The following is a 19,381-nucleotide window of genomic DNA, read 5'->3' on the forward strand; positions in this document are numbered from 1 at the left end:
GCTGGAACATTATACTCATGGCAGCTGTGGTTATCTGTACAAAATCAATCCGGTTAATAGTCTAGACTGGATGGGAAATGGGGACACAATCTCCCATGACTAGATGAGGAACCGGTCTATTAACAGCTGATGGCTTCTAGGGTCGTTAGAATCAGATTAGAGGTATGGTCTTTGGTAGATTGGCTATGTTCCTAACTTCATAGTGATGTGTATATGACTGACATTAATTAGACTTATTGGGTTATTTTTGTAAAGGGGGTATGAAGTTAAAATGGGGATAGTGTGTGGGGAGTGTCTAGGCAGAAATGCAGGAGTGGGGGACACAAATTCATCAAAGTACATTGCATACATGTATGAAATTCTCAAAGAATAAAATACACTTTTAAAAGTGTAGTTTCTAAAATATTATTTATTAAATAACTATTAAATAGATATTTTTACAAAACATATTGCATAGAAAAGTATAAAAATGTTTATATTGCCAGAATTCTGTCTTTGTAGCATATTGTGTCAGCAAGTCTTCACTTCTGGAAGACAGCCAGGAACGAACAGTCTGGGGAGTCATCAGTTCTGCTCCTTCAGTGTGGCGGCTGATGTCTCACAGGGAAGGCAGGCACTGACACTGCAGAGTTAGTGAGCAGCTGCTATACAAAGCTGGCCTCTGCTCCAGACCTCCTATGGATGGCGATCAGGTTTGGAGTAGAGTATCTCATAGGTCAGGAATAGTTAAGAAGTTGTACAAGATTTTCAAGACATTTCAAATAGTAGGAATTTAGAGGGTCTTCTTCTGAGTTTGAGAAAGCTGATACAGGAAATAAGAGTCATAAATATCACTTTATTAAACATACGGGCAGACACTTCTACATAAAGCCATAAAAAACATTTATTAGCAAGCTATTTATGCTCTTGATATACTGGAATTATAAAAACATTTTACCTTTATAAAATTAACATGTTACAAATTTCCATTCATTTCAATGTTGCTCAGTGGGCTACACTCCATGATGGTGTCCAAGACCTTTCTCTGTGCCATAATACCATGCTACCATGAAGGTAGACTTCGATGGTCTATCTAAAGCACATTTAAAAACACATCTCTATAATTTACATAAATTAGCTATAATCCAGAATGAATACCATGTTTCTTACATACCATCCCTCTAAAATCATAAATTTTAACATAATCCAATTCTCCATTTCTTCCTGAAATGGAAGATCACATCTGGAAACAAACCAAAGCCTTTCCTCTTCAGAAACAAACATTAGCAAACAATAGATCTATCACAATGCAGGAAAGACATACTTTGCTATCACAAGAAAAAATGTGTTTGGAGCATAATGTTCTTTGAAAACTGGCTCCCTTAAAACAGCTGACATGCTCTGAAAAAGAAACCCCTCAAATCATAAAGGCAGATCACAAAGCAACCTGGCTACAGGGCCAACAAATCTGGGTCTGGAAGACTTCAGCTTCCTAATGTTAAATCAAACTTTTCTCTTCAAGGTCAATTCTAATTGGGCCTAATTCTTATCACCTAAGAACATTCAATAGAAGAATAGCAGCTGCTGGCAAAACAAAACAAAAACAAAAAACAAAACAAAACAAAAACAAAAGCAAAACAAAACAAAAAACCTGACTTGGAGAAAGATAATAATTAGACACAATTTAAGAAACTTTTATATTTTAAATACTGATCTGTCTGAATGTTTTATTATTTTACTACATTAAGAACTATTACCAAGAAAAGCACAGACTTATTATGGGCCATCTCATAGTACTTTAATAATATTTCTCAAAATCTAGCTAAGCAAAAGCAATGTACAACACTGTCATTTCTCAATGGCCTATTCAAATATTTTAATAACAAGAACATTTATTTAGTACTTTCAACTTGAATTGTAATCTCTTTATTTTAAAACTTACTTCTCTTTGCTATGGAATATGCTTCATCTACTTTTCTTTTTATTGATGGACTTTTCAAAGTTGCTTTTGCCTGGAGAAGGTAAGACAATCTGTTAATTAGATTTATTCCCAGATATTAAGGATGAAGATAATGCAGTGCTGACTGCCCATTACTAGCTACAACACTAAACAGGATAATAGTAAAAATAGTATAATATAAACAGTTACAGTGCGGTTCACATACTGTGTCAAGCCCATTACACCTTCTGAAGCTTCCTTCCCCTTTGCTCACATTTATTCCTACTCCCTTAACCCACGTGAGAAGGAGGGCAGCTCCTTGGCCCAGGGTGAGGAGGACCCTCCTAGGCATTGGTGGCTGCCTCACATATGTCACTTCAGGAAGTCTGTGTGCCCTGTCTGTCATTTGGTTACTGGGTTACCACCAGATACTCCTGCACATTTCACTTAGCAATAAAATGTTTGAAATAAAAGAAGACTACAGGCCAGAGAAAGAGCGGCCACAGTATCTTCTTGCTCACACTCGCTCTGGACAGCCCTTGTGCTTCAGTCTTAAAGGGACTGAACTAATTGTAAAATTAAGTGATGATATACACAAGGGAAAGGCTAGTCAGATGCACAGGTGAAATTACTAATCATGCTGCCATCATGATGTCTACATTCTGGATACATCTGTACAAACAAATAGTTTTAATAACACTACAATGAACTGGCAAATTTAACTGAAATTAATAGGGAAATTCATTTAAACAGAGGTAACTTTCTGAGTCCAGTCCTGGTTAAATAATTAAAAGAATATTAAGTGATAGATTATTAATCATATGAATTAAAGAGAACTTGGGTTCTATGACTTCATTTGTATCTTTGGCTAGTATTCCTCTGATACATTTGGATGCATTCTAAAAGCCTTAATTATTTAACTGCCCAAACTCCCCTCCCTCCATTTCACAAATAATTTTAATAACTAACCTTTTGGTAATTATAAGTTAGAGCCCAAAGTGAAGCCGCTCCAATCCTCTGGGCATTTTGATTCTCACTTTCTAAACAGGCAGCCAGAAGAGTCACAACTTTTTCTACAATCAAGCACACCATAAAAGAAAAGTTCAGTTCCAAACACTTCATTGCATTCTTATCTTGGACTGGTTCCATGATAATAAACAGAATAATTGCTCTATTAGAATAAAAACACAAGTTGCTATCCTCAAACAATATCTTCTATAACTTGAGGCATGTGAAGGGGTATCGCAAAACAAATTGTTTCATACCAAATATAGATTATCGGGATGTAAATTCCTTCTAAATTTTCTGGTCTAAGTTCAACACAGGCTTATTCATTGAGAGACAATAATGCAAAAGTAAGTATATTGTGAGTTATATTAAGTTATTCTCTTATAGCTCTGATTTTCACATGTACAAAAGATTGTTACAAAATCATAACCACCACTATACAAACATACAATAGCATGAGAATTTTGTATCTTTATATCACAAGAAAATTTGACTTGATGACATTTTAATATATAAGAAATGTCTGTTTTTCAATGTCTCCAGAGGAAAGAAATCAAGACTTACTAATTATTTACATCAATCTGATCATTTTAAAAGAAGATTCAGAGGCATCTACTTCAAAGACAATTGTTAGAATGCATCAAAATTAAAGCTTACTTTTATTATTTTCACATATCATTAAATTTCACACTTGTAAAATTTGTATAATTTTTAAAACATTGTGTTTTTAAAGGTAAAAACACTTCTTTCAACAAATTAGTTATGTGCTAACCACCCAGGGAATCAAACTAAACAAGGAAAGATTTGATCCCTAAGAATCAGACCCTCAACTGGCCTTGACAGTAAAAAGAATGATTTTGACCACTTGCATGTTCCTAAACATCCAGTGGGATAGTATAATAAAAGTTAAATAATTGATAATGAAATTAAACAAACACCGAGCCAGGCATTACATATGGGGCAATGATGTGCCCGGTGGCTAATAATCACAGCAACTCCAGGTGTGTCTTAGTCAGGGTTTCTATTCATGCATAAACATCATGACCAAGAAGCAAGTTGGGGAGGAAAGGGTTTATTCAGATTACACTTCCACCCTGCTGCTCATCACTAGGAAGTCAGGTCTGGAACTCAAGCAGGTCAGGAAGCAGGAGCTGATACAGAGGCCATGGAGGGATAGAACTCAAGACCACCAGCCCAGGGATGGTGCCACCCACAAGGGGCCCTCTCCTCTTGAACACTAATTGAGAAAAGGCTTTACAGGTGGCTCTCATAGAGGCATTTTCTCAACTGAAGCTCCTTTCTCTGTGATAACTCTAGTTTGTGTTAAGTTGAAACACAAAACCAGCCAGTAGGAGGTATAATTAAATTAAAGAACTCACATACTTTTCCTAACCAGGAACATCCTATCAACTTACATATTTTTGATAATCCTGTTAGCTTCTACTTTATTCAAGTTCCATAAGAACACACTAAAACCATACTGAATAACACCATCCTATTGGCCAACAATTCTAAAACCAAATCTCTGGATCTTCATAGAAATAAATGGGTTAAATATATAACAATCTTGGTAGTGATGCTATTAATGTCCAGAGCTTGTGTGTATGCAACTGCTGTCTTAATTTTATCTACTCTCAGTCACAGCTGATCCACACTCAGAGGGTTCTTTATCTACCTAGATTCTATGAATACCCTCAAATGTCTGAAGGTCAGCAAGAGTGAAAATTCTAAACCCATCTATGTTCCCAACGACAACTAGAAGCAGTTAGACTGACTTGATGCTCACCCCTTAGATGATATTAGGGCATCTATCATGAGAAGAGAGCATTTCACAGCTAGAATATAGCAGCAGGCTAAGAGACCACAGAGAGAGAACTCTGCCATCACAACATTCCCTCCATAGTTTTTGATACTAAAAACTGCTTTAATATCTCTTGGATGAGGATGCTGACACTGCCCAGCAGCAATAGGTACAAGTACAAGACCTGTTACACTCTTCTCTACCTGCCATGACCACACCATTTGAAAAGTCCTTCCATTTTGGTTGTAATTTGCTGAAACTACAGTAACCAGTATTGTTAATGATAGACATCCATATTAATTTAAATTTAGGTTATTAAAGTTTCTAAAATAACAATGCCTAATAGTAAATCTTGAAATACTATATTATATATATATATGACAGAAATATTATATTTTATATATAATTATGTATAATTTTATATATTATATATGCTTAGAAATAATTATTTGCAGTGTGGGTAGAGAAGTTGACATCTGTTCCTTTGTTTATTCTCACTCAGATCATTACATTTTCCAGTGTAGTTGATTAACTGTTCTCGTTAGTGTCCTATAGAAGTTTATTGTGGCAGTTCCCTGTGGTCCAGCATCAACTTGTCCTTCATCCACAAGAGAAATTTTGCTTCTGACAAGATTTCTGATCACTATTAACCAACCAAGGATCACATCAGGAACATGTATTCCAGCATGAAAAGCCTGGGTGGGGCAGCCCACAGGCCCCACCTGTATCTATACTTCTCTTTTTCTCTTCTTTATTTATCCAGATGAAGGCTGGAGAAGTATTTTTACTCTGATCTACTTTTCTCCTTCAAGAATGGGTCTTTGAAGGCCCAGCTTCATGCACAAAGGACAGACAGTAAGAGTCTACCTGAAGGTCATTATTTCTCTTTTCTTTGATGTTCTAGACAAAAGCTAAGCAATAATACTGGCAAATTTCCTTTAGGCAATGAGCTGTTCACCTAGACACAAGCTTTCGATCAAAATTAGCCTGCAGGTTTCCCACTGTCTTTCCTGTAACACTTTGATGTGACGTTATTTTATTTCATTTATTTACTATGTTTTTACAAAAGACATTCACCCTGAACATTACCTAAAACAGGGAAGGCGGTGGATGTTTTTAGCACCCAGGTCAAACCCAATGCATCCTAACCATATATATCACATGTTTGGTGGTGCTAGGCATGCAGTCTGCCTTAGTAATCTGTAACTTAGTTGACTCTTCCAAAGTCTGCTGTTTAGCTCATCATGGAAAAAGCCTGTGGCAGATCTTCAGAGCTCTACATAGAGCTTCCACAGCTGTTGGATCTTATCTGACCTCTGCCTAGAAAGCCCACTGAGGTCAAGACTGAGAGAACCGGAGAAATGTCTTCTCTCCAATTGTGTCCATCTGCTTAATACTGATGAGTGAAACATTGCTAATTATAGGGAAATCCATAACAAAAATCCAGAGATCTAGAAGTGGAAACTGTAGACTTCCTCAGTTCCCTAAAAGTTTTCCTTTTTCGTCACTCAACAGTTATAAGCAGAAGATCTTAAAAAAAAAAAAATCACTTACCATGAGAATGGGTAATAAACAATAGCAGATGCTCCTGAGCTGCTCCTATGAGCCAGGTTGTCAGCAGATGATCTGTATGAATCTTATCACCTGAAGTGGGCTTATTATTATGCTCATTTTACAGATGGAAGAGGAAAGAAAGATAAGCACTGAGGTATATCTCCCAGTGGTGGGAAGCACCGTCAGCAGAGGAGTGGTAGAAGACTGGGTACAAATCCAGTCAGTGCAGGTGAATTTGAAGATGTCCCAACTTGGACAATTTCTGCATAACATTTTCAGCAATTCTATAGCTGCTATCAGAAAAATAGAAGCACTACTACTTTATGCATACAAAACATGTATACAGTGTCATTTCTATTTACTTGGAAAACTTGGAATGGTAAAGTCTCTGAGAAAAATTAAGTATAAAACATGAAAGGAATGGAGGATTAATGTCTTAAACTATCAACTATGTACTAACAATGAGCCCAGGCACTTTCTGTTTTCATAAACTCATTTTTATCAAAACAAAGTATACTGTGCTAGAGAATTCAGTTTCAAAGAAGCTCTGTAACATGAGAAGGGCATTCAGTTCAGGACCAGATAGGTGAGTCTACCTCCTTTAATTTTTCCTCTTTTCTCCCTTTTCCTATATCACAATAGGATATTCATGTGTCTTATAAAATTCCACATGAATGCACGCTTATCTCAATGGTAGTTATGGTTTCAGAAATAGATTTCTTCAATTCCTTCCTTCTTTCATTCCTCCACCCCTTCCCCCTTTGATTCCTTTTGACTTCTTGCCTCCAGTCACACATTTCCAAGAATGAAGCCTGTACAGCTAATTTCCCTATCTGGTTGTAGCCTTCAATTATGTCTGTCAGGATTTCTCACAATTACTAAATGTTTATGGAGTGCTTACTAGTCTCTCTCTCTCTCACTCTCACTCTCACTCTCTCTCTCTCTCTCTCTCTCTCACACACACACACACACACACACACACACACACACACACCCCTCTTAACTCCAAATAGCTTACGTCCCAATATAAAGAACATAGAAATAAAAAGCCATACACATAAAAATTCATTGTATGTCAGATAATGATCATGCTAAGGAGAAAGGCAGATTGGGGAAGGGGACTGGTATAGGATGGGAGAGATGAAGCAAAGGTCAGGAGTTACAATTGTTCTGGAAAGTTCCATTTACTCAAAGACAGAGAAGAAATGATGAGAAACTAGAGTAACAATAGATCAAGAAGAGACAGAAGTAGGGGAGGAGATTGAGAACACTCCTGCCCACTGCTGCTCTTTCCCAGGTACCTCCTGCACCTGTTGAGTCCACTGAGTGACAGTTGCTGATCAACACTTAGAGACTAGGCCCATGATAATCATTTTAATCTTCAAATAAAGCCAATTACTCAAATCACCACCAATAATGTCACTATAGGATAGATACTGAGCACAGGTGGGAAATTATAGAACTATTTTGTGTTTCACTCTGATTAGAAGAGACTGCACATGACAACGTGCATGAAATGAGTCGACAAGGTGACTACTTACCATTAGCCAGGATTTTAGGCTTGTGAGCAGGACTGAAGCACATGTTATGGATGATGAGTAGCGGCAGGTGGGGGCGGCTCTTGTGCTTGAACTTGCCCATCTCTATGAGGAGGTCCAAGCAGCCATCCAGCCTCAGGATCATTTGCTGTCCATCTTCTCCAAATGACAAATTCAGGAGCAATTTCAACCACAGAATGGCCACATTGCTGAGATGTTGACTTCCTCCTTTAGGCAATGTCAGAGACAGGAAGTGCTGTAGAAAGTTGCTCTGTGGGTAAATACAGAGTAGTATTTTCTTTTCAGGTGTTTTTCATTATTTGCCTATTCCCTTGGTGACCAATTAAGCAGCATTTGACATCCATCTCCGAGATTTTAATTTCTCTTTCTTCCAAATACTTTGTGTACACAACTTCCAAGTATTAATAAATATAAAGGTAAGAACAAAATAGGGCTTAAATTTTAATTCCTGCAATTTTGTTCCAATGATGGATAAAATAAACTATAGTCAACTCAATTATTTAGAGTTTATAATTCAGAATAGGCCTCATGAGTTCCCGTTCTTATCTGCCTTCCAGCAGTTTTGTTACTCATTAAAGATATCCTGTGGGAGGAAAGAAACAAAACTCAAATACACCCTGCACAGGAGTTAACAACTCTGATAGGCGTGAAGGTGTTTCCAATAATTTTAGTTACAGGTGTTGTCTTCATAAATTTATGAACATACTTTTACATTAATTTTACTCTATGATTTATCACTAAAGAAAAAATTTAATGACTATATGTCATTCTATTAAACTTAGAGATGAGGAAACTATTATTTGAACTGCAGAAATCATTTTCATCTTCAAATAAAGCTAATTCCTCAAATCACCACCAATAATGTAATTATATGATAGATACTGAGCACATGCAAACAAAATATAACACAATAATCTCAAGCAGAGGCTAGGGTGACCTACTGAAGCTATGATCATTGGTGTAGTTAAGAAGCAGAATGCATTATTTGCATGCTAGCCCTGTTAATAATGATTCCAATTCTGTATTGATAATCGAAACTAGCTTATCTGTTGAGTTCTCCTGAGCAGAAATAAGGATATTGGATTTAGTTCATATAACTGATTTTAATATGTCTTCATAGAGAACTTTGGGGATAATAATGGAATGGGCTACTGACATACTAGTGTATTTCCCAAACAGGAAAACCACTCTAAACCAAATGTTACGTGACTCTAAAAACTTCCCTGTGTCTCATCTCAGCACAATGCTGAGATGCTTTTTTGAACAGTTCCTCGCCTTTTCCATTTAGTTACATACACCATATTAGAAGCTCAGGGCTGACAAGAGTTGAAATACATGTATCCGGTGTTAGAAAAATGTAGCATGTTATGGGTTTTTCTTCATTGTGGGCTCTAAAACAATTTTATACTCTGGTTAGAGTGTGTAGAGATGTACCAGGGGAGAAAGATAGGAGACATTGTAAAGTGATACAATAGTGCTAGTGCATTTTCTTTCTTTTTTTTTTTTAAATATTTTTTATTTTCTATATTCTTTATTTATATTCCAAATGCTTTCCCCTTTCCTGGATCACCTCCCCATAAACCTTCTCTCCATCCATTCTCCAATCACCTCCCTCCTTTTTTTCTCTGTCCTTATATTCCCCTCCAATGCTAGATCAATCCTTTCCAGGATCAGGACCATACTTCAAGGGACTCATTTGTTATGCGATTTGTGTCTTGGGTATTCAGGGCTTCTGGGGAAATAAATATCCACTTATCAGAGATTGCATTCCATGTGTATTCTTTTGTGACTGGGTTACCTCACTTAGGATGATATTTTCCAGATCAAACCATTTGCCTAAAATTTTGTGAATTCATTGTTTCTAATTGCTGAGTAGTATTCCATTGTGTAAATATACCATATTTTCTGTATCCATTCCTCCTTTGAGGGGCATCTGGGTTCTTTCCAGCTTCTGGCTATTATAAATAAGGCTGCTATGAACATAATGGAGCATGTGTCTTTATTGTATGCCGGGGAATCCTTTGGGTATATGCCCAGGAGAGGTATAGCAGGGTCCTCTGGAAGTGTCATGTCCAGTTTTCTGAGGAACCGCCAGACTGATTTCCAAAGTCGTTGTACCATCTTACAGCCACACCAGCAGTGGAGGAGTGTTCCTCTTTCTCCACATCCTCGCCAACACCTGCTGTCTCATGAGTTTTTGAACTTAGCCATTCTGACTGGTGTAAGGTGAAATCTCAGTGTTGTTTTGATTTGCATTTCCCTAATGACTAATGATGTGGAGCAATTCTTAAGGTGCCTCTCGGCCATCTGAATTTCTTCAGGTGAAAATTCTTTGTTTAGATCTGTACCCCATTTTTAATAGGGTTATTTGGTTCCCTGGGGTCTAACTTCTTGAGTTCTTTGTATATATTGGATATTAGCCCTCTATCTGATGTAGGGTTGGTGAATATCCTTTCCCAATTTGATGGTTGCTGTTTTGTCCTTTTAACAGTGTCCTTTGCCTTACAGAAACTTTGTAATTTTATGAGGTCCCATTTGTCAATTCTTGATCTTAGAGCATAAGCTATTTGTGTTCTGTTCAGGAACTTTTCCCCTGTGCCTATGTCCTCAAGGGTTCTCCCAAGTTTCTTTTCTATTAATTTCAGTGTGTCTGGTTTTATGTGGAGGTCCTTGATCAACTTGGACTTGAGCTTAGTACAAGGGGATAAGAATGGATCAATTCGCATTCTCCTGCATGCCAGCACCATTTGTTGAAAAGGCTATCTTTTTTCCCCCCACTGGATGTGTTCTGCTCCTTTGTCAAAGATCAAGTGACCATAGGTGTGTGGATTCATTTTTGGGTCTTCAATTCTATTCCATTGGTCCACTTGCCTGTCTCTGTGCCAATACCATGCAATTTTTAACACTATTGCTCTCTAGTATTGCTTGAGGTCTGGGATACTAATTCCCCCAGAAGTTATTTTACTGTTGAGAATAGTTTTAGCTATCCTGGGTTTTTTGTCATTCCAGATAAATTTGAGAATTGCTTCTTCTAACTCTGTGAAGAACTAAGTTGGGATTTTGAAGGGATTGCTTTGAATCTGTAGATTGCTTTTGGCAAGGTGGCCATTTTAACTATATTAATCCTGCCAATCCACGAGCATGGCAGATTTTTCCATTTTCTGAGGTCTTCTTCGATTTCCTTCTTCAGAGACCTGAAGTGCTTGTCAAACAGATCTTTCACTTGTCTGGCTAGAGTCACACCAAGATACTTTATATTGTTTGTGGGTATTGTGAAGGGTGACATTTCCCTAACTTCTTTCTCAGCCTGCTTATCCTTTGAGTATAGGAAGGCAACTGATTTGCTTGAGTTGATTTTATAACCAGCCACTTTGCTGAAGTTGTTTATCAGCTGTAGGAGTTCTCCGGTGGAGTTTTTTAGGTCACTTAAGTAGACTATGATCTCATCTGCAAATAATGATAGTTTGACTTCTTCCTTTCCAATTTGTATCCCCTTGACCTCCTTATGTTGTCTAATTCCTCTAGCTAGAACTTCAAGTACTATATTGAAAAGATATGGAGAGAGAGGACAGCCTAAAATCTATTCCCTGATTTTAGTGGGATTGCTTCAAGTTTCTTTCTGTTTAGTTTGATGTTGGCTACCGGTTTGCTGTATATTGCTTTAATGATGTTTAGGTATGGGCCTTGAATTCCTGTTTTTTCCAAGACTTTTAGCATGAAAGGATGCTGAATTTTATCAAATGCTTTTTTTGCATCTAATGAGATGATCATATGGTTTTTTTCTTTGAGTTTGTTTATGTAGTGGATAGCATTGATAGATTTACTTATATTGAATCATTCCTGCATCCCTCGGATGAAGCCTACTTGATCATGGTGGATGATTGTTTTGATGTGTTCTTGGATTCGGTTGTCAAGAATTTTATTAAGTATTTTTGCATCAATATTCATAAGAGAAATTGGCCTGATGTTCTATTTAGATCTTTGTGTGGTTTTGGTATCAGCATAATTGTGGCTTCATAGAACGAGTTGGGTAGAGTTCCTTCTGTTTCTATTTTGTGGAATAGTTTGAAGAGTATTGGTGTAAGGTCTTCTATGAAGGTCTAATAGAATTCTGCACTGAAGCCATCTGGTCCCTGCTTTTTTTGGTTGGGAGACTTTCTATGACCCTTTTTATTTCTTCAGGTGTTATGGTACTGTTTAGTTGATCTATTTGGTCCTGATTTAGTTTTGGTGTCGGATATCTGTCTAGGAAACTGTCCATTTCCTCCAGATTCTCCAGTTGTGTTGAGTATAGGCTTTTGTAGTAGGATGTAATGATTTTTTTCAATTTCCTCAGTTTCTGTTGTTATATCTCCCTTTTCATTTCTAAGTTTGTTAATCTGGATATTGTCTCTGTGCCCTTTGGTTAGTCTTGCAAAGGGTTTATCTATCTTTTTGACTTTCTCAAAGAACCAGGTCTGCACTTGGTCTGCACTTCTACCCTTGTAACCCTGGGGTCCCATACTTCCCCCACAAAGAAGAAGAAGAAGAAAGAAGAAGAAGAAGAAGAAGAAGAAGAAGAAGAAGAAGAAGAAGAAGAAGAAGAAGAAGAAGAAGAAGAAGAAGAAGAAGAAGAAGAAGAAGAAGAAGAAGAAGAAGAAAGAAGAAGAGGAGGAGGAGGAGGAGGAGGAGGAGGAGGAGGAGGAGAAGAGGAGGAGGAGAAGAGGAGGAGGAGGAGGAGGAGGAAGGAAGAAGAAGGAAGAAGAAGGAAGAAAGAAGGAAGAAAGAAGGAAGAAGAAGAAGAAGGAAGAAGGAAGAAGGAAGAAGAAGGAAGAAGAAGGAAGGAAGAAGGAAGAAGGAAGAAGGAAGAAGAAAGAAGAAGAAGAAGAAGAAGAAGAAGAGGAGGAGGAGGAGGAGGAGGAGGAGGAGGAGGAGGAGGAGGAGGAGGAGGAGAAAGTTCAATTTGTGTTGCCTATATACTTACTGGAACATGGTCAAACCCCAGTGGCCAGCCCCTTATTAAAAACTGAATCTTTCTCTGCCAAAAGCCATCAGTTCTGGAGAGCTACACTTTAGCATCCTTATCACAATTTTTAGGAGTTCTCTTTGATGGTTTTCTATCTAGGCTATTTCTATTTTGAGGAAGATCAAGTGGGGTGAGGTGGGAGTAGGGGGTTGTCACATAGCCTTCCATGTGTCACTCCGCAATCACTGACAGCACAAAAATAAATTAGCTCCCGTGCTCTTTACTCTCAGTGGGAGTAGATCAAGGACTTCCACATAGTTTCTGGTGACAGCACAGACCACAGACATCTACATGGTCTCCAGCATCAGCATATGCCATGGATCTCAGCATGGTTTCCAGTGGCAATACAGACCATGGACATCAATGTGACCTTCTGCAGCAGCATAGAACACAGATACATAGCCCTTGGGGGCAGCACAAGCTAAGGCCATCAACATGGCCTCTGGGGAAATTAGTGACAGCATGGCCCATGGATATCAACATGGCTTCAGATGACATCACAGACCACAAACATCTACATGGCCTTTGGTGGTAACAGGGGCCACAGACATGAATATGGCCTCAGGTGACACTACAGGCCACTGACATCAGCATGGCCTATGATAGCAAAGGACCATGGACACTAATATGGCCTCCTGCAGTAGCACGGACTATAGATGTCTACCTGGCCTCCAGTGGTAGCACAGATCTTGGCCATCCACACACTCTCTAATGGCAGCCCAAACAACTGACATCCACATATACCGCGGACTTTAACACAGATATCAACATGGAAGCACAGACTACAGAGGGCTTTTGAGGAAGTCCAATCCAGAAAATGGACAGTTCTTCAGCACAGTTACCCATGTTGCTCAGAACCAGGGTGAATGAGCAGCTGGGCAGTATTTTCAGGGACTGAGTCTGTACAAGCTTCAGGTTGTTGCACATCCCCCCACCCACATTGGCTCTACTCAGCACTGACATGTTCCCTATGCACTGCAGCCCTGTCATCACACCATGCACTTACTGCTCTGAGACTGCAATGTATCACAAAGTATACTTTTTGCCCAAATAGCTTTACATACAAATATTCATAACAGCACATTGTTGTTCTAGTTCAAGGACTCTGATTTCTGAAACACAATAAATACTGAACCATTGCTGAGACTTGTCTCAATGGATATCCTGCTGTTGCGGAATCAGGGTGGTATTGCAGCTAGGCAGGACCGTTCCATGCTGGGGACAGTTAAGGTGATAGGCTTAGTTAGTGACAAGGTTCTTTGGGAACTCCAGCCACTGCACACTGTTCTTGGAGCCAGAAGTCTTGCTTGTAGACTGCAGTGCTTCTGGCCTCCCAGCAGGGCGAGCAGCACAGTCTGCAGCTACTACACTCAATGCTGGAGACTGGACAGGCCTAGCGACAACCCTATTCAGTGGGAGCTCGAGGTCACCTCACATCACCCCATGGCTCCATAGGCATGATCTTTGTGCTTGCAGCCTCCTGACTAACATGCGAAGGGTATAGATTCATCATTCTCTATTACATAGTTCTGTTTGTAAGTCCACTTTTTAAAAGTGTCATCCTATAGATGTCCATTTTTTTTATTCTCTCTCTCTCTTTCAGTTGGTCTGGAGATGCTATAGGCTTTGCAAGCCCCTTTTCCAACCCTGCAGCACCCTTCAGTCTCACAGACCAGAATTTTAAATTGAGAGTTTTATCTGTATTTTTCAATAATAATAATGATGATGATAATGATAACAATAATAATCCTCCCCTGCCACCACCTGCCACATTCAGTCAGATGTGGTAGAGTCCTGCCAGTTCTGCCACAGAAAGACCCCTTTTCCTGATACTTTCTAGAGAACCAGCAACACCCAGGGCATTCGGGAAGAGCCACCCCCACCTCTAGAGATCCAGAGCCGCTGGCTGGGACTCACTACTCAGCAACCACCAAAACCGACCCTCCTTCCAGATTACCACTCCCCTTCCATCCCTTCTACTCCTCCTCCTCCTATGCCACTGCCTGCCTGTTTCCTTTCGATGTGGTAGACCCCTGCCAGTTCTGCCACAGGGAAGACCCCATTTCCTGATACTTTCAAGAAAACAAGCAGCACGTAGGGTATTAGAGAACCAGCAGCACACAGGGCATTTGGGAACGAGCAGCCTGCAGGGCATTCAGGCTGCCACTGGGAAGACCCCCATCTCCTGATACTTGCTGGAGAACCAGCTGTGCGCAGGGCATTTGAGAGAAAGGGAATCCCAGGAGTACAGATGCACAGGCCTGCAGGACAGACAAGCCACAGTCAGAGACAACAAGACCAGCTAACACCAGAGATACTAGATGGCCAAAAGCAAATGCAAGATCATTACCAACAGAAACCCAGGCAACATGGCACCATCAGAACACAGTTCTCCCACAACAGTGAATTCTGGATACTCCATCACATCAGAAAGGCAAGAGCTGGATTTAAAATCACATCTCATGATGCTGACAGAGGACTTCAAGAAAGACCTAACTCCCTTAAAGAAATACAGGAGAACATGGGCCAACCGGTAGAAGCCCTTAAAGAGGAAACTCAGAAATACTTTAAAGAAATAGAGGAGAATATGGGTCAACAGGTAGAATCCCTTAAAGAGGAAAAACAAAAATCCCTTTAAAAAATACAGGAGAACATGGATCAACAGGAAGAATCACTGAAAGAGTCAACACAAAAATCCCATACGAAATTACATGAGACTTTACAAACATACAAACTGAACAAAACCATCCAGGATCTAAAAATGGAAAGAAACAATAAAGAAATCACAAAGGAAGAAGTCTCTGGAGATAGAAAACCTTGGAAAGAACTCAGAAGTCGTAGATGCACGCATCAACAACAGAGCACAAGAGATGGAAGAAAGAAACTTGGATGCTGAAGATTCCATAAAAACACTGAGTCAAGAGTCAAAGAAAATACAAAATGCAAAAATTTTGTAACCCAAAACATCCAAGAAATCCAGGCACAATGAGAAGAACAAACCTAAAGATTATAGGTGTAGAAGAGAACAAGGGCCAGTAAATATCTTCAACAAAATTATAAAAGAAAACTTCCCTATCTTAAAGAAATACAGAATAACATGGGTCAACAGGTAGAAGCCCTTAAAGAGAAAACACAAAGATCCCTTAAAGAAATACAGAAGAACATGGGGCAACAGGTAGAACCCCTTAAAGAAGAAACACAAAAATCACATAAGGAATTATGGGAAAACATGGGCCAAGATGCAGAAGCGCTTAAAAAGGAAACACAAAAATTCCTTTAAGAATTTCACTAAAAAACAAACAAGTGAAGGAACTGAACAAAACTATCCAGGATCTAAAAATAGGTATAAAAGACAGCAAGGATTTACATTTTAAAGGCCCAGTAAATATCTTCAACAAAATTATAGATGAAAACTTCACTAACCTAAAGAAAGAAATGCCCATGAACATACAAGAAGCCTATAGAACTCCAAACAGACTGGACCAGAGCAGAAATTCCTCCAGTCACATAAGAATCAAAACGCCAAATGCACTAAAGAAAGAAAGGATATTAAAACTAGTAAGGGAAAAAGGCCAAGTAACATATAAAGGCAGACCTATCAGAATTACACCAGACTTCTCACCAGAAACTATGAAATATAGAAGATCCTGGGCAGATGTCATGCAGACCCTAAGAGAACACAAATGTCATCCCAGATTACTAAAAGCAGCAAAATTTTCAATTACCATAGATGGAGAAAACAAGACATTCCATGACAAAAGCAAATTTATACAATATCTTTCCACAAATCCAGCTATACAAAGGATAATGGGTGGAAAACACCAACACAAGGCGGGAAACCATACTGTAGAAAAAGCAATAAAGTAATATTTCAACAAACCCAATAGAAGATAGCTACACAAACAGAATTTCACCTTTAACAAAGAAGATAATAGTAAGCAACAATCACTTTTCCTTAATATCTCTCAACATCAATGGTCTAATTCCCCAATAAAAAGACATAGACTAACAGACTGGGTGCATAAACAAGATCCAACATTTTGCTGCATACAAGAAACCCACTTCAGTGACAAAGACAGTCTCTATTTAAGAATCAAAGGTTGAAAAACAATTTTCTACGCAAATCGTCACAAGAAAGAAGCTTGAGAGGCCATTCTTATATCGGATAAAATTGACTTTCAATCAAAAGTAGTCAAAAAAGATAATTAAAAAGGGACACTTCATACTGGTCAAAGGAAAAGTTTATCAAGATGAACTCTCAATTCTGAACATCTATGCTCCAAATAAAAGGGCACCCACATTCATAACAGAAACTTTACTAAAGCTCAAAGCACAAATTGCACCACCCCACACAAATATAGTGGGAGACTTCAATACCCCACTCTCCACAATGGATAAATCATGGAAACAGAAAGTAAACAGAGACACAGTGAAATTAACTGAAGTTATAGACCAAATGGATCTAATAGATATTTATAAAGAATTCCACCCTAAAGCAAAAGAATATACCTTCTTCTCAGCCACACATAGTACCTTCTCCAGAATTGACCATATTATTGGTCAAAAACCAGGCCTCAACAGATACGGAAATATTGAAATTATTCCATGCACCTTATCAGATCACCATGGCCTAAGGCTGGTCTTAAGTTCAAACAAAAACAATGGAAAACACACATACACATGAACTTTGAACAATGCTCTTATCAACAATAGTTTGGTCAAGGAAGAAAAAGAGAAAGAAATGAAAGACTTTATAGAATTTAATGAAAATGAAGACACATCATACCAAAATTTATGGGACACAGTGAAAGCAGTGCTAAGAGGAAAACTCACAGCTCTGAGTGCCTCCAAAATGAAAATGGAGAGAGCTTACACTAACAGCTTGATAGTGCACTTGAAAGCTTTAGAACAAAGAGAAGCAAATACACCCTAGAGGAGTAGTCAGCAGGAAATAAAGTAACTCAGGGCCAAAATCAACCAAATAGAAACAAAAAGAACTATACAAAGAATCAATAAAACCAGGAGCTCGTTCTTTGAGAAAATCAACAAGAAAAATAAACCCTTATCCAGACTAAGCAGAGGGCACAGAGAGACTACCCAAATTAATAAAATCAGAAATGAAAAGGGAGACATAACAGAAACTGTGGAAATTCAAAAAATCATCAGATCCTACTACAAGAGCTTATACTCAACAAAGCTTGAAAACCTGGACAAAATGGGCAATTTTCTAGATGAACTCTAGATACATACCAGGTGCCAATGTTAAAAGAGGGTCAGATAAATCATCTAAATACTCCCATAAGTCTTGAGGAAACAGAAGCAGTTGTTAATGGCCTCTGATTTAAAAAAAAAAAAAAAAAAAAAAAAGCCCAGTACCAGATGGGTCTAGCAGGGAATTCTATCAGATCTTCAAAGAAGAGCTAATACTGATACTCTTCAAACTATTCTACAAATCAGAAACTCAAGGAACACTATCCAACTCATTCTATGAAGCCACAATAACGCTTATACCTAAACCCAACAAAGACCAAACAAGGAAGGAGAACTTCAGACCAATTTTCCTCATGAACATTGATGCAAAAATACTCAATAAAATTCTGGCCAAATGATTCCAAGAATGCATCAAAACTATAATTCACCACGATCAGGCTTCATCCCAGGGATGCAGGGAAGGTTCAATATAGGGAAATCCATCAATGTAATCCACCATATAAACAAACTCAAGGAAATAAAAACCACATGGTCATTTCATTAGATTATGAAAAGGCTTTGGACAAAATACAGCATCCCTTCATGAAAAAAGTCTTGGAGAGATCTGGAATCCAAGGCCCATACATAAACATAGTGAAAGCAATATACTGCAAACCAATAGCCAACATCAAGTTAAATGGAGAGAAACTTGAAGCAACCCCACTAAAATCGGGGACCAGACAAGGCTGCCCACTCTCTCCCTATCTATTCAATATACTACTTGAAGTCCTAGCCAGAGCAATCAGGCAAAGAAAGGAGGACAAAGGTATACAAATTGGAAAGAAGTCAAAATATCACTATTTGCAGATGATATGATAGTATACTTAAGCAATCCCAAGATTCCCACCAGAGAACTCCTAAAGCTGATAAACAACTTCAGCAAAGTAGTTGGATATAAAATTAACTCCAGCAAATCAGTAGCCTTCCTCTACTCAAAGGATAAACAAGATGAGAAAGAAATTAGGGAAATGACACCCTTCACGATAGTCACAAATATTATTACATACCTTGGTATGACTCTAGCCAAGCAAGTGAAAAATTTGTATGACAAGAACTTCAAGCCTCTGTAGAAAGAAATTGAAGAAGATGGAAAGATCTCTCATGCTAATGGATTGGCAGGATTAATATAGTAAAAATAGCCATCTTGTCGAAAGCAATCTACAGATTCAATGCAATCCCCATCAAAATCCCAAATCAATTCTTCATAGATGTAGAAAGATCAATTCTCAAATTCATCTGGAATAGCAAAAAACCCAGGATAGCAAAAACTATGCTCTACAACAAAA

At 38.4% G+C, this 19,381-nt stretch overlaps 1 protein-coding gene across 1 annotated transcript in view; it reads right to left on the reverse strand.

Annotated features, from left to right (window-relative positions):
- Positions 1–391: 391 nt before the first annotated feature.
- Rttn (rotatin) overlaps positions 392–19,381 on the reverse strand; it is a 234,439-nt gene continuing 215,449 nt past the window's right edge. The window contains exons 46-49 of the mRNA XM_052155468.1: positions 7,823–8,090; positions 2,888–2,991; positions 1,922–1,991; positions 392–802 (exon numbers count right to left, since the gene is read on the reverse strand). Of these exons, the coding sequence (XP_052011428.1) occupies positions 717–802; positions 1,922–1,991; positions 2,888–2,991; positions 7,823–8,090 (528 nt within the window). The 3' untranslated portion in view covers positions 392–716. The remainder of the gene's footprint in view (positions 803–1,921; positions 1,992–2,887; positions 2,992–7,822; positions 8,091–19,381) is intronic.

Source organism: Apodemus sylvaticus, chromosome 13, assembly GCF_947179515.1.
Source record: "Apodemus sylvaticus chromosome 13, mApoSyl1.1, whole genome shotgun sequence".
NCBI lineage: Eukaryota > Metazoa > Chordata > Mammalia > Rodentia > Muridae > Apodemus > Apodemus sylvaticus.